The sequence below is a fragment of the Diadema antillarum genome, unplaced genomic scaffold (genome assembly GCF_040938485.1).
Source record: "Diadema antillarum isolate AM-2024a unplaced genomic scaffold, OU_Dant_1.0 seq00002311_RagTag, whole genome shotgun sequence".
In the NCBI taxonomy this organism is placed as follows: domain Eukaryota; kingdom Metazoa; phylum Echinodermata; class Echinoidea; order Diadematoida; family Diadematidae; genus Diadema; species Diadema antillarum.
In genome coordinates, this window is record NW_027272933.1 from 197,616 (window position 1) to 215,219 (window position 17,604).

The window sequence follows — 17,604 nt, forward strand, 5'->3', positions numbered from 1 at the left end:
TTGTTGACGCGATAATTCAAGATCTTTGCACAGTAATTAGCGGTGAAGGACTTTGCGCTATAGAAAGCATTGGAAGCTGAACTCGACGCGACCGAAAAAACAGATCTTGAACTTGCTTGACACCTGTTCGATCGGCTGCTAACACCAGTGGTGTGTGGTAAATTACCTTGGCATTGCACTCACCTCAACCCTAAGTGGTGCGGATTAGCGTGTGTAATCATTTATGCGAGTGAATAATTACTCATTTTGAAGGATAGCCAGTTCGCTGACGTCTTCCTGGATCTTGGACGAAATAGTTATAACTGACTGCCGGAAAATGGATGTGTATTCAACGGGGTCCCTCTTTATCTGGCTTCTGCAAATATTTGTGCTGGAAACTTGGTGAGTATAGACAAAGAAACCCATGTCAGTCATTGCTGAAGTAACTCTATTCCAGCCTTTTTCCCCATCTAAAGCTTATCGCCCCAAAACTACTCCCATATTGTTGATAATCGTTGTTTCACGTCGCCTGGTTGATTAGTATGATTGATTGAAGCTGATGTAGACAAGTCCTGTTAAAAGTCCCTCTTGATCTCCTATTTCGTCAAAACTAGGCCAGATAACGGTCACAATAATTGTACCCCATCCTCACCAATCTTAGGACGTACGCACAATATGTTACATCACAAAGTGACTCAAATGACTTCCCATCATGCGCTTTGAATTTTGTTTTCACAACTTTAGAAATTAAGTGCACTCAAGACATTAAACTCCACGATCAACTGATAACGTATGATTATCATGCATACATTTCTTATATCCTCGCATTTACGTATAAAGCGTCTGTAGTCCGACCAAATAGCATCTTCAAATTATGCAGCAAAGTTATATATACCTGGACACTGTTGCCTACAGGTATCATGACGTGTTATGAAGCCCTATATACGAGTCTGAGGTTCTATGAATAGGTTGCCCCATCTAGAAAGGAACTGTCCGTTTGAAAGGTTTTGTAAACACCGTTTTCTTCGCTCTTTTTTCCCCTCCATCTCCCTCTCTGAGAGGAACTGTTCTCTCCATCATTCGTAGTTAGCTCATAATCACAGGCAAGTGATTCTCTTTCTCTCTTTAAAAAATAAGAAGAATCGTTTACTAGTGCTACTGTTTGTTTTGCAAGTTTCGGGTCAATACGATTAGTCATAGAAAATAGTAACTAGTTGCTTAATCATATCACGTTCGTTATTGAGAGAGAAAGAGAGAAAAAAAATGAGAAAGACATGTAGCATTATTTTTGTTTGCTTGTTTGATTTATTTTATTCCAACATAATTTCATACATGAATCAAAATTCTTTTCAGTAATATCACAGAAAATATCAATAAACAGATTATAATATATATCATTCGAAGAAAGAAAATGAACGTGTAAATCAATTCCATTAACAAAATATATGTCGTATTACCAAATTTGCAAATAATTACCTGAGAAATTTTGCAGAACTGTCACTGTAAGCGGGTGCTTGAATACGTGTCAGCCCAGGAAACTTACCTACTTTATAATATACATATTTTATTCAGCAGAATGGGGAAGACCATAACATGATAATGCACATAGATCATTCATGCATGTATACAAAGCTAGGAGGCTACACTCTTCTGTTGTATCATAATAATGAATATTGTATCTGTTCACGTATAGCTTTGTGTTTTCTTTTCCATAATGGCAATCATTTTCACCTCCTTCATGCTCAAAATTACTTTCAACTTCAAAATCATAAATAACATTAACAAGGATCATGATTGCCTTTTCATAATCAGTTAATCATCGTCAGAATAAGTACCGGTATACTATTGCAAGCGGAACACCGGGGCACTGTCAGTACAAATTGAATGCTCAGGCATAGCCTGCGTTGCGGTTATTTACGGAAACCTTACAACATCGACGCGCTGTTAGTTTTCATGGTCATACCACAAGCTCTTTATACTTTAAGCAAACAGTTTGTCAAACGAAAAGAGCAAGATGAAAATCACAGCATAATTTACCATTGAAGCCTCTGTCAGATGTATAAGTGAACCAACAAAAAGTGATATATTTTGTCGGGGTTTTTTTTTAGCAAGATGATAAGCAATCACTGCACAGGTGTCAAGTGAGTTTTATAAGTGATGATAGATAATTATGATTAATTGTGATAAGTGATCTTTTCGTATTCACAAAGAGAGGACACGGACATTTAGGGGACAGATGCCAATCTCGATATGAATCACAAGCGGACATGTCTTTCAAATACGATTCACTCTTTCAAGCCTCTTTCATTGTTTATTCTCATATATCATCGACATATCTCTAGGCCTATCTCTTTCGATTTACGTAAAGCCATGTCAGGCATCTTTATTCTTTTTTTTTCATTTTCATTCAAATCTATTTGTCAGGACAGATAAAGATATAGTATTTTGATGACCGGTAGCGATTAACCCGAAGCCAAAACGAATTACTCATATTAAAAGTCAGGATAACGATAGGATGGAATTATCTCTGAAAAGTGAGAAAATGGCCCGAGATATTCACACGTTGTCAGATATCGATGTCCTCAGAAGGCCAGACACACACGGTCGGTAGATTTTCCTTTGACGACAAATGAGTTTAAGAATTAGGTGACTCATTTGTGAGTTTTATGCAGGGGAAGGGGGTAAGCTGTATCTGCGCAGTGGTATGTCTCACAAAAGAGGGTATTTCACAGGAAAAATCTCTGTAGTTTCTGTACAGGTTTTTGCTTGTATGTTGTCGCTCCCACGTCCTGTGAGATTACTGCAGTAATTAGCTGTTACATTACAGAGCATCTCAACTCTTCAATATAAAGCGATCAACTATTCTTCCACCCAATCTATAGTTTCTATGAACGTTTTATAAATTATATGATAATACTCGATATAGACGTAATCATCCTTCAAGTCAGGTTATATACGTCCAATGATAATACACTTACACATATAACACATATGCACGCGCACGAGCGCACGAACACACACGGATCTGCTGAAAATTCCACAGCTCTCATAAAAAGACATGAATGAAAAATTGTTACGACTGTCACTCGCCCACGCATTTGTTGCGTACAAACCAGCAGCTGTTGTGTAGCCATCGTTTTTTATATCTCCGTTTTATCCTCGTTGCATCGCCTAACGGTTGGACAACATTGAACTTACCATCATGTTCGATGTATAAATATTCCTGCCGCTGAATCGTTCTTGCGCAGCGTAGCAGGAGTTGTATCTTTTTATGATTATTTTGCGTGCAAACTGATATACAAATTCAGAGCGTGAGAGCAGATAAAAGCGCGACGGATCACTGAAAGTGATCACAGCAGATCCAGGAGGGATTTGTGGCTCGCAGCTTAGCGCCGAAAAGTGCGTGCAAGCTGACAAGATTATACGATTCCACATCTGCAAACATTTCACTGTTTGTTTGTTTTTTTGCAAATGGAGATGGTGTACAAATGGACTTTCCTTGTATACGTGATATACAGATATATTTTGAATTGTAATTTTGTCATCATCATTTTTAACGGTAATCAACTGTATATATCATCGTCTTCATTGTGTGTTTGTTTTGTAAGTCGAAGTTACAGTTTTGTCAAAAATGTGAAAACGGCTCGGCCACAACTTTGTGAATTCTGCCTTGAGGTACTGAGAAACTACGCAGGAAGCAGTCCCATGATCACTTTTTGTACACACTTCGTGTAGTCCCACATATTTAAGTTACACATGATTGCATGCTTTTATTTCTTGGTTATAGTTTCGGTGTATCAAACTGCAAGACTGAGTAAAGCTTAGTTTTGTTTTGTTTTGTTTTTCATTACCACTGACAATCTTTTTACGTTTGTATGTCCCCTGTTGAAAGATAGTTTAATGGAATGTAACCTCATGTTTTGCCTGATTGACAATGTGAATGCAGTAACAAAGATTATCACGCCTGGGGCAGGCACCCTGTCGTCTGTAACATCTTCCCGTCAGGCACATAATAAGTAACCTTAAATTTGCGGTGCCATTGACATTTATCACGGGTCACTATTATTATTAAAGCTGTCTTAAGTATACCTTGCTATGCTTTGTTTGTATTGCATCATTCAGCCAAGATCATAACGAACGCAACAATTGTGTTGTGAGCTATGATGTCACAAATAATTAAAACGTACGAGTACAGCCGCAAAGTTCAAGAGTTTTCCAACAAAACACATTATTTTTAAAGGCATGTTATCATGTTTAATGTTTCTTCTCTGTGTGTTAATGTTAGAAAGTGGAAAACAACAAAATCCTGATTAAGTTTATTTTTTTGTCCATGTCGTAAAGAAATTGTGCCCGTGATTCTAAATTTAAAAGTTACACTCCACGTTTCCTCCTGAAATGTGGACATGACACATTATTTCATAGAAATGCACTGCCAAGCCTCAAGTTTATTGAAAGAGATAACGTGTTTTAGTGCTACCCAAGTTCGCCCGTCTAAATTCCACCGCGAGATGCTCTAAACAAGAAGCTTTCAACACGTAAATCTTGGCTTACTCCAACGTGTCAAACGCTATAACTCACACACACCCACACACACATGCACACACTCCTTCCCCTCCTTCTTCCCCAGCCAAAGCTGTGCATCGTGTAAAATACGACTATGGACTCACGAAGGGGGAGAAAAACACCCCCGAAATTTTCTCGAATGCTTTTGTGTGCTACTAACTATACACGTATTTATAAACTTCGGCGCTCATGACATTTTAATTTAGGGGAAAATTGAGAAACATGTATACATTTCAGAGCAGCGCAGATTTACGGGACCCGTGCGTGCCTGATTAGGGTGACCAACCAAACCAGAGTGACGGTCCACCTAGGCCATCTTCCATACAAATTGATAATACTTATAGGAACGAGACGGCAAGCAAGGTCGAGAATTTGTATATACACGGTCAAATTCAAACACACCACCAATATCGGCATTAATAGTTCGGTACGTTTCGCGGGTATTTGACCGACGAGCTAGGAGCAACTACCATAGGTGCAATCCATCAGTTATCTAGGATACAAATCGCTCTGGAATTCGTTTAATCCGACTTGGAAGCAGTGGCAAGGCTTTTAGGCAGATAATGACTAGGTAATGATTAATGATAATTATCAAAATAAAAACTTCCCCTCCTTTATTTCTCGTCGCCCAGGATTCTCGTGTCAGCTGTATAGCTGACAAGCTGACAATCAAGCATGCGGGAATATACCTCTGTGTCGAAATGATGAAGCCAATTAACAGCTAGACAAAACATTGATATTATCATTCGTGTCGGATATTGCGTTCGTATGATAATCATGTCAAAGTAAAATGCTGATTCCATTCCCCTTGGGTCACAGATGGATATTTGTAAGATTGTAAGATTTTATTGACTCTATCGACCCCCTCTCGGGGTATGAGAGTACAAACATATTTACAATATATGAATACAAAAATATAAGTGATAATGTACATGTTCATGTGAAAATAACAGATATAAATAAACATGTTTACAAAACAAAGCGTAAAGGACGTTTAACTACTCTACCATTACGTGTACACACATTCACATCTACTTTACTTTCTACAAAACTACTGTCTTTCTTCTTTGGTTTTGAAGAAAACTGAGACATAATCATTCTGACAAATTTAGCTAGTTTTTTTCAAATAGATATGCAATGTTGTGTCTAGTGCCCTTGAATGCAAGACCATACGGAACTTTCGATATGTACGTGAAGTGGTAAACGCTGCATGCATATCTTATTGTGATCTAGATATACAGACACAACCGTATGTACTGCAATGGATTGATGATGATGTAACTTATAGATTCACGCCCTCTGTTTAATTGAGTCTGGCTTTTGATAATGTAGATAAATCATTATCTAATCCCATATTGAAACAGATGCTACACTGGTCTGTAAATTAGGCCTACTCATCAGCGTGTCTTTAGCATTTCCGCAGTTGCCATCCTTTATATTTCTTCAATGAGCAGAAAATTCGATGGAACTCAGACTTATTAAACGTAGTGAAAAATGATCAAATTTAAGATGTTACATTTTAATTCAATGACTTTAGTTCCATCGAACAAAAAGCAATACATAATACAAAGTATACAAGCACAGCAATAAAGAAGTAAGAAGTTATAAAGTATAATACAAAATGTATGTACGAAAGAATGTGTAGTATAGGGCCAAAAATGCATAATTTGTCAAAATGACAAAAAGAAATAAATAAAGCGATAGAAAAGAGTAATCCACTAAAAATGGTAAACGGAGACATCAGGTAGAATGTAATAAATATGTCCAATTGGAGGCTGTGCACTGCACATAGGAGTGAGTAAATTGAGAAGGCAAAAAACTTTAATGGTGGCGCCATTTTGTTCTTTTCATGACTAAATTTAGTCATCACAAAATAGCGGACATAGCCCACATATGGTAGCGTCAAATACACCCAAGCAGCCAGTCCGTTTCCCCCAATAATGCATCCACGTGCAGATTGTGAAAAACGTGGAGACATTCTCGGAAGGTGGAAAAAATATTGTTATGATATCCGCGAAGGAAAGGGGGAGGGGGCACGTTTGGGAATTTGGGGGAAGCAAATGATTGTTGGGGGAGGATGGGGAAGGGGGGGGGGGATAGTTAGGGAGAGAGTTGGTTGATTATTATTATTCAAGATCATGTGCAACCCGCTCGAGGAAAGGATTCCAGAATTCCCACCGTTCAAAACGAGGAATTGATTTTTTGGGGTCCACGTCCGAGCAATTAGCGAGTTCATCGCTCATCAGAGCTCGGGAGCTGGGGGTTGGCCCAGAAAGGAAGGGGAGGAAGAAGGGGGGAAAATCATTTGAATCAGTGTCTGTCTACTTCAAGCAGTCAATGCTCGCTCGCACGTTTTCTCCGGTATGCATGTGCCGAGTACTGCATATCATACCGTCAGTATCTCTCAGCATTCTCTATAAGCCTGGTCGGTATAGTTATAACATTGCGCCGTCCATAACTAGAATCTAGAATCTAGAAACCTAGTAATTGCCTTACAGGAATGGATGATCTGCATTCCCATATCCTTTTTCACATTTTGGTACGGACACACTGACACGGATGTCATAAAACCATACATACAAACATACATGTATCAATACAGTGATGATGATGCTAATAATGATGATGATGATGATGATGATAATAATAATAATAATAATAATAATCATCATCATCATCATCATAATGATAATAATGATAATAATGATAATAATAATAAATGATAATCATCGTTGTAATCATATTATTATCATTATATTGCATCTGTTTGCTCATACACCATTTAGACTGACTTAATCATTTTATTGTATGTGACTATTCTACCAACTATTCACAAAATATGTAGCTCATTTATGAGTCTTGATAATGGTTATGAATTTTGAGAGAAATCAAAAGTTTGTTTTTTCTATTGAGATGTTATTGCTGGTCCAACGATCGCTAATGAAAACTAGCGCAATGCAAAATTAATGCTTTGGAAATATCCAGTAATTTGCAATTCCCAGTAACCATTTGTGATATGGTTATGGATAGATAGAACACGACAGAATGACAGGAATTTCCTTCTTTCTGACAAGATTTTCTGGTACAGATATGTTATTAGACTGCTGCAATGTTCAGGGTATTAAATCCATACACATAAATACTCACACTTGCACCATCACACAGATACACACACACACTATAATACACATAGGCCTATACACAGACACCATCGCACACACACAAACACCCACAACACACACACACACATACACACACACACGCACACATCTCAATCGTTTCTCACTATGAATTCTCACATCATATTGGGTGTAGAATTTGCTCAGATATATTATGTACTCTTTCTCTTTTCCAACCTAATGTCGTACATTTCTGCATGTCCTCCTGTTCTTTCACTACGTCATTCTGCTGTGAGCATATTCGGCGGGGTTCGGCCCACCATCCCAGCTATGCCAGTGGTAGAGAGACATCCCAGTTGACTCCCAAGTCGCATCCCGACTATTTCATGATATTCCTCCTCTCAAAGAAAGGACATTTTAAGCTCGACTTGAGCCTGGGATCAATCAAATTGGATTAAGTAAATATTCCAGCCATGTTTGATCTTCGGTAGACCCTCGCCATTGCAATAAAAGATGCACGATGTACGTGCGTGCGGTCAGAAGCGCACAACTCACCATATTGATATCTTGCTCTTATTAAACTACATTTGTGTGTGTGTATGTTTGTGTATGTGTGTGTGGGGGGGGGGGGGGTGGGATGAGGGCATAAGTTCACGATCGCTGGTGTGTTTTTCAAGTGGGTCATGTTAGCAGATAACCAGGGGGGTTTCATTTCAATTTACTACACCAGCCACGGAAAAAGAAAGAAGTGCTACACTCTAGTAACATGCTGTTCGACATTAAATGGTGCACCACTAGAAAAAGAAAATCAAATAAAGTTATATAATTATGATTAGTATGATTCTGATGACAAACATGATGATAATGATGACAATTACCATGATGATTATCATGATGCTACGCCATGAAAGTTGTTGTTGCGTAATGACAATCTGATCATATTGATGTAATTACAATAACACTAATATTCAAAACAGCATTAATATAAATCAGGAAGAGAGGTTCGTGGTAACATCTCTCTTCCTCAATGCTCAAGGAGATTATATCTGATCTCCAGTGACTGCAAAGATCCATTAAGAATAAAAGTATACAATAACAATCTACTAGTGGTAAGAGAGAGAAGAAAGTGAAGAATAAAGTGAAGGAGGGGAAGGCAAATTGTGATGCATGTAAATCCACAAAAGAGGCCAACGGCAAGGACGAAAAGAAGAAAAGAAAGATGTGATAAAGATAATAACGATGAGGGTAGTCGCTACATTTAACATATTCATTATCGAGCGAGATCACTCATATAGGCTTATGATATGTTCACAACCTTAACCCTTAGCATGCTTGGAGTGCTGATTGGCACAGAAAACGCCATAGCATTTAACACATTGTCCAAAGTCACTGGTACAGAAAGGGTTATTCAGCATAATGGAGGTAAGGAAGGAAGATGGGTGCAGAATAGTTGGTATACGTAATTATATGCATGATATAGGACATGTGAATACCAGGTTGATGTATACGAAATTATATAGGACATGTGAACACCAGGGCCCTGTTGCATAAAACCCTTACCGCTGGACTTACCGCTGCTTTCTAGCGGTAAGTCTTCAAATTAGCGGTAAATTTTATAATCCTTGATGCTGATTGGCTGTGACGCCTAATTTTTGACGGTACGTTACTATTGAAATTCAACGATAAGTCTTAATATGCAACGGGCCACAGGTTGATGTATACGAAATTATAGAGGACATGTGAATACCAGGTTTAAAATAATGTCTCCAGTCTCTTGCTTGTGTGTTGGCCGACTCCCTGGAAATCAAACTAACCATGCACTTGCTTGAAATGTCTTATTTTTTTTTCTATCTCAATTAAGACGTCATATTTTTGCCAGACAAATTAGCTCTCGGCTACTTACGTTCTTTGGACAAGTCTAGAGATGGAACTAAATTCCACGGACATTGTGTTGTTTGCATGTCATGCTACTGTATGCCAAAACTGTATGGCGGAGTTTGTGGCTTGATATAGCGAGTTTCCTGACAGTACCATCAATCAGCACACTTAGCCGTATGTCCGGATAAGGATGTAGAGCAAGATGGAATAGGATAAAGAAAACCTTTTTCTTTTTCTTTTTAGGGGGGAAGGAGGGAATAGAGGAGGACCGAGTTTTTGAGAACTACTGCCAGTCGTGATTCAAACTTGTGTGCTTAACCCAGTTTCGAGCTTCTTCTATTTTTTTTTTTCGTCCCCCCTGATGTGTCTCTTGTCCCAATAAAGTATCTGTTCGGAAATTGTATCATGAAAAGGACACGAGATGGGTTTGTGATAAGTTCGTCACGGCCTCAATATTAGCAACAGCAGGCTGATCGAACCGGGACAGTCGAGTTGAGCCGTCAAAAGATGACTCGTCGGCCATCGATGGAATTAGCGTCCACAGCCGCGAGGCAATATGCAGCTATACAGAGCTCGAGAGCGCTTCTATACGAGTGGAAGTATTCTTAACGAGGAAGATCATAATCTGTTACATGACTTCCCACCAAGTACAGACAAGTAAACATTTCCTTCTGGTGTTCATCTATAACACTGTCTGAGACGTAAAGGAGCCTGTTTTTAAAATCTGGGTTTGGGTTGGATTATCGTAATGTAGCTTTAAAAATGTATCGTGTTCATGCGCGAATGTTTCTCCGACAACCGAATGAAGAACTGAACAGTGGGGGTGGCCCTGGACTCCTCGAACCCTGGTGTATACTGTTGGACCCAGTCCAAGTCAAGTCAGTTTAAATCGAATCGAATCAAATCAAGACTAATCAAACATACCTTTAAGAGATCACTTCTTCCGAAGATATAAAACAATGTAAAGATTGACACATACAAACAAATGGACGCACACACACAGACTGACAGATATACACACACACGTACCAATACATGCGTTAATATACGTATATAAACTCTAAGCAACCCCGCCAAATCGCCATAAAGCATATTCTTTAATATGGCTTGCATTTTGAAGCCTGTTGAAAGTTAATCAGCGTGTATAGTCACTGACTGACATCAAAATGGTAGAACCTTCGAAGAACAAGCAAAATGATTATTTATTCCTGGGGAGTATTAATTATTTACATTAATGTCCATATAAACTCGTCACTTTTGGAAGGTCGCAGTCTGTTTACAGGGAGAGCTCACGTGGAAGAACTGAGACTAAATTTACATCATGCTACTTTCGACATTCTGCAGTTTACTTGATTGAATGAATTACTAGTAGTCATCTTATGAAGACTGTTGACCATTTTACGGATGAGGATAGAAAGACGCCAGAAAACAATAGTCCCCCTTCACACTATTATGCCCGAGAGAGACTTAGCTGATTACTTTTACTGATGACTACATGACTTTCCACAACGACTTCAGATACGTTTACAACCATGCGCGGATGGCGCCAGTGATGTGCATGTGGCGTACTACGCTAAGGTGTGGTCCTAAACAGCAAATTAATGAGTTGACGCGATGAGTCGTCGCTGTCCGTGGAATAGGGCCCGTACAATGTTTCCCTTACTTCGTGCCTGGACTAGTTTCCGGCTTCGCTCGTTTCAGGGAGTCCTAGACAAGCTGGAATTCCAGACCACGGTAGCATTTCTAGCAGGCTCGGCTGACCCCAAACTGTTGGACTTTTCTGTAGCCCTCTTGTCACACAAGTGGCCGCTCCATTCAGTTGGTCATTTTCTGTGTGTTTTGCCAATTACCTCGGACATCCTTGCGAGGAGGGTATCAATTGCAAGACGAGAAAATAGAGCTTGACTACGTTAAAAGAAGGTGAAAAGGAAGATTCGATAATACGAGCCTGAGAAAGACTACCGAGAGAATAGAGAAAGCCGAATCAAACCATTTTATTAAGCTGATGCTTGAGTGTAAAACGGCAAGGTCTTGAGTCTATTGTCGCGGCGGCAGTATTCCTTTTAGCTTTATACAAGAAGCATTCTTGCTTGGGAGAGAGTATTGTGGTGTCGTGGCGAAATGGTTTATCTTGCCTGTAATCACCCGGCGTGCAGGATTGGTATATCTAGACGATTGAGTACGGCCTGAAGATGACTGGAGAGCGATAAACTCGCTTAAAATTCTCCCACTCTGCATGTAGCAGATGAATGTATGATGTATATACATCTCAGCAGTTACTTTTACAGTTATCTATACAATGCTTCTTTTCATGTCGATTTGTGCGTGTTTTTGTATGTGCTTGCGGGGTACTCCCACAAGTACGTATTGCTAGTTTGTGTATGAGTGTGTGTTCGTGTGTGTTCGTGTGTGTGTGTGATTGATAATTGATAATTGTTCATGAAAATGTAATTTTTGTTATGTCATTATGTACAGCAATAGCAAATTTGCTATTATGATCACAAATGTATATTTTCGTCATTTCGATTGTAGCAAATGAAAATTGTTATTTTTTTTCTATTACTTTGAATGGAACAGAATAAACATCGTTGAAAAACAACAAAAAAGTGTGTGTGTGTGTGTGTGTGTGTGCGCGCGCGCGCGCGTGTGTGTGTGTGTGTGTGTGTGTGTGGAGTGTGTATTGTTTTTATTGTGTTTTGGGGGGTTAAAGAACTTTGTTATTCAACACATGGTGTGAAGATTGCCTTCATTTCTCTGTGAAACCCCAAACTCTTTACATTCACACATAATTAATTGGTATGATCTGTCTCATTTCTTCTCTTTAAATTTTTAACCAAACACTGCATTACACCCACTTTCCATTGTTGCTACCATGTATTAAATAAACTGGTATTCTTTCATGACAGAAAAGATTGTACATCTGAATGTCTTGAATTGATATTAGATTTTAATAATAACTTATAACTGGCTATCCCACATCAACGTGGCAGCATCTCAATGACATAGTGCGTACATATGGGTTTTCCTATCCTTTGTAAGGGAAGCATGTACAACCTGAAAAATCATGACTCTGAGGAAGGGCATGTCTTTTGGGTCTTTCATGATTGTAACATTACATTTTCGTACCATGCAAAAAAAGTAAGTTCCTCGTAATTTGGGCTTTGATAAAAGAATAAACATTTGAGGCAAGGGATTGTTTTCTTGTCCTAGATGTGTGTGTTTGTGTGCGTGCATGTGGGCATGTGTGTGTTTGTAAATGTATGCGCTTGCAGCAGCAGCAGTAACAGCAAAAAAAAAATGTATTGTCAGGATAGAGACATCATAGGAGACATGACATGTTCGAATAAAAGAATTAAAAAAGTGCAACACCCAGCATGACCAAATTCTGATGATCAACTCAATAATTCCATTATCCTATGGAGGGTCACTAACCAGTACCATATACCGACATCCGTGTCAGTGGTTTTAAGCGTACTATATGTCTTTTCAAATCTTGCTTAGAGTTTGTAAATAGCATTATCTTAATTCTCCGCAGTTAAAAAAAAAGCATTCAGGACGGACTTATCAAACAGTTTCTCTTCTTTTGAAATGCTGCAGAATTGCCAAATTATGGGCTTTGTGGGGATTTGAATCTGAAATGGTAAACACAAATCGGCTATCATGCCACTTAGCAGTCGTTGTGAATCCACTCTTGATTCATCGCCGATTAAACTAAAATTTGCTGTTCCATAAATGTGCGGCTTTGGAGGAAGAACCCTCAGCTGTGTCCGGGCAAGGCACGCTCCGCATCTTTCACTTGCGTAGCACATGCCCGCCATTAAAAAAAGAGTTCGCTCTGTCGGACGGATGAAATACTTTATCATTATGACGTCAGCCCCTGAGCAGCTGACGGAGCCGTCATCTACGAACAGGGACGAATCGTTCCCCCATTCATGTAAAATCCACTGAGGGACTTACCTATGTTTTCTGCTTTGGACTGATCCAAGGTTTATTCCCGAGAGACGTGGCATTATAGTATTCGCCCTGGGTTGGCAGAGCCCGATAGCTAAACAAGAAAGAGGATATACAGTGCCACCCATTTTGAAATTAACCACAATGATTCCAGACTTAATAGCCTGTCCAAGTGAAATCTTTACGTCTGAAGCATATGTTAATATGTTTGTTTTCTTTTTATATGCTTTGTTTTTTGTTCATTTACATCCTCGACGAAAAGATTACTTTTCGAAAAGGCGGGACAAATTCCGGAGGGAAAAGTAGATGACCCGTCATTATCTCGTTCATTAATCTTCACAAGTAATTTAGCCTTCTGAAACTCTATCCGTGCCGCGGGAATTTCTCCTAGAATGGTTTTATTGCAAGTGGATGACCAGAACAATATTCTTATCGAGACTCGAGTAGCATTTTACCATAACCGACGTAAAATGTGTTCACAGTGTTAGGCAGGATTATAGATACTTATCCCCATTCCCACTGATCAATTTTGGATTGTGTGGGTTTTTATAGGGAAAATTAAGGCGAAACGAAATAAGGCATTTAAACAAAGAGGGTGAAAAAAAATGAAAAAGAAATACAGGGCTTTCTGTAAGGAACGAAGTAAAGCGATAGTGACATAATCAAGCATTTTCCTTCAGTATTTCCAAAGGCAACTTTTTAGTCAAACAGTTAAATTTCTACATTTGAAGCAAGAAAGCAAAGATTCCCTTTAGTGTTACGTCGTCAAATTTGATTAGCTTAAAGGTCCTGTTTACCTTTGGGAGCAGGGATTTCAAGATACCACATTTGATGCCTATGTGTAGGTCAGTTGTATCACAAAACATCCTACCGTATAAAATTTTCACGATAAAGCCTAAAATTTAAGGAGATATCACTTTTTTTTCTTAATAAACCATAACTGTTCATACGGTTTAGTCTAGAAACATCTTTATCATAACCATTGTTCACATTTTGTATATTTAACAATACTTAACACCGATTATACTGGTTCAAATTTTGACAGTGGTTGTTTCTATCCCTAACTCACATTTTGGAACTATTTTGAAGCACTAATGCTGGGTTTTTGTTTCATCTGCAAATAGTAAATTATGCCTTCAAAATCAACACCCAACTGAAAATAAAAACAAAAAACAATACTGAGTTACGGCGGAAGAGTTTCGGTGTTCTGCCTATTCCTCGTATTAAACGTTACATACATTAAGTAGGCCTACTTCTCAGAATTCTGTTTTTTTTTTTTTTAAAATGGCAGTCTGTCCTTTAAGGCAGCAGCGACAATTGTACATTTATACGTCTCTTTCTACGACTCGCATCGCCGGGAACTGGGATCAAATAATGATGTTTCCCTTGCCTCGAATGGTTCCTTTGTAAAATCTTGCTGCTGTTTATACAGTTCGGTTAGGTTGCTGTAATTCCATCCGTGAGAAGACTACTAGAGGTTATGACATCATGTGTGGACAACAATATTCTAAAGAAAATATAAAGGGAATTCCACATAAATTCATTCTTCATGAAAATTACACATTCTATCACCTTGATACTGACATATGTTAAGGGTAGCAATCACTTCCCCCTGCTTTCTGAAATCGGTTAGTCAAGTGCTCATTCATTATGCTAGAAAAGTGAATTTTTGTGGAATTCCCTTTATATTATTGTTGTCCACACATTACATCATAACCTCTAGTATAGTCTCCTCATCCAGCGGTTCCAAAACCAAAACTTTAAAAATTCATAACTTTTGCATCGATTGTCCGGTTTTCCTCAAACTTTCACTGATGTATTTTACTAATGTTGCTGCTTTCACTCAATGCACATTTCTCTTTGGGTTTGGGTTTCCTTTGATAGTCGAATCTGATGTGAGTGTTCGAAGGCTTTGCAAGTTAGTAAGAACCAGCATTCTTCCGTCTCGACGAAGATGAACAACTTGCAACGAAGTGATGTTCCTTGGGATCAGACCCCAGCAGTGTTATGACTTGGCGGTTATTGCCCCCTATCAAACTCCCCCTTCCCCTTACCCCCGCCCTACATGAATTTTGGTGCGAAACAGGTGCGTGCGGCGTACTGACGTATTAGAGCCGCGCAGCTTTAGGCGCACCACGGCATTTTATATTCCCGTCAGGAATATTTCAATGTATGCAGACCTTTTTTTTTCGTGAACAATAATATCTTTCCTCTACAATTTTTTTGTCTTTTATTTGATGGATACTGCAAGTGTTGTTACAAACTTTATATGAAATATTCTCTCCAAAACAATAGGAATATGCAGTGGTTCGAATGCGACGTGAGAAACTGTCGTATTCCGTGACATCTATGATTAAAAAAAAAAACGCGATACATTATTTTGTATGGATGCCAGAAAAATCGATGCGCACCAAATCAACAAGTATACATGTGTTCAGTTTGTGTTGAAATGATGAAAGACATTGGTTTTATATACTCATATATCATGAAGACTTCTGAGAGTGTGTCCAAGAAAACCTTGTGTAAGGCACGGCCATGATACTCGTGGTATTATTATAGTGATTTTAAGCAAACTTGGTTTTAGAAAAGCAACACGCAGAGTCGCAGACGCGCCAGGGATTTTCGATCTTTGCCGAAGAATACAGGAAGTCGATAATGACATAACTACTTTAAGATTACCCAAATGATCTGAGATATAAGTTTTCCTAAAATTGAAAAGATACGTACACATTGAACATTATACGTGCATAACTTCATCGTATCGCAGACGTGTGACGATATAGCGCGGTCGTGGCGTTACATATAAAACCGTTATTTTATGTGCAATATGCCTTTTTCTCCCTCCAAAAGCGCTTTATACATCGGATGCATACACACACACACATAGTATTATATTATACACATTCTTTTTTTTTCAAAAAACGTATTGTTTCTTTGTCAAGTAAACGCAGTCATATCACACCTATCCTGAAGAGTCTTCATTGGTTGCCTGTACAGGAGCGTATTCGGTTTAAGATACTTCTTCTGGTTTATCACGTTATTGAGGGAACAGCTCCTGAATGTTTGTTTGTTTCGTCAATACCAACCTTCACGAACTCTTCGATCCTCAACTTCAGTTCTCTTACATATTCCGTTTTCTAGGAAATCTTGGGGGGAACGAGCTTTCGCTCACGCTGGACCAACACTGTGGAATTCACTTCCTCGTGAGCTGAAAGACTCAAGCTCTATAACATCTTTCAGGAGTAATTTAAAATCCTATTTGTTTAGCAGTGCATTTTGAAGACCAGTGTCTTTTGAAGACAGACTTTCATGTCTTCTTTTTTTTTCTGCTTCTTCATCTTCTTCTATTACGGTGATGTACTTGTATCTTCAGTCTGTTTGCTTTGATGTACAATTATAAAGCGCCTTGAGCATTTAATCAAAGTGGAGAACGGCGCTATAGAAATTGTATGTATGTATGTATTATTATTATTATTATTATTATTATTATTATTATTATTATTATTATTATTATTCTTAATGATATTCTTTATTCGAATAAAACACACATACACACAGGCAGACAAACATACAGTCACATATACACACACAAAATCCAAAACAATATTTACCAAGTGAAATGCACAACCGCTCAAGTGTATATAATGAATATTTCAGTTCAATTTAAGTCAATTCTGAAAAGACTAAGAGTATTTAAATCCAGACAGTGTTTCTATTACTGTCTCTTTCTCTTTCTCTTTCTTTCGAAGGAAAAAGAAGAAGAAAGATCTATACTTCTATTCATTTTCGTATTCTAAGCATTCATTGTATCTCTTCTCTTGCACTATAGCAATGTTACTGATGACTCATTGTCAAGAAAACCACGAAAACGTTGCTTTTAGATGCTGTTTTGAACTACATACTGACTTTGAAGCAGATTTAATCTCTCCTGTTTACAGACCATTATAATCACGATTAACTTCATTTCTATAATATCATGGGAGACCCACACAGCAATCTGATTCATCGAAAATTCGTTGATAGAATGAAATTAAACAACAGGAATGTGTAGAGGCCTCATCATGATTGATCTTAGAATGAGAAAATTGAAGTCTGATGTTTGGCATGTTGTTGT

The 17,604-nt window shown here is 38.4% G+C and overlaps 1 protein-coding gene across 1 annotated transcript in view; it reads left to right on the forward strand.

Annotated features, from left to right (window-relative positions):
• Positions 1-316: 316 nt before the first annotated feature.
• Positions 317-17,604, forward strand: part of LOC139714543 (protein Wnt-7b-like) — a 72,542-nt gene continuing 55,254 nt past the window's right edge. The window contains exon 1 of the mRNA XM_071626235.1: positions 317-381. Coding sequence (XP_071482336.1) covers positions 317-381 — 65 coding nt within the window. The remainder of the gene's footprint in view (positions 382-17,604) is intronic.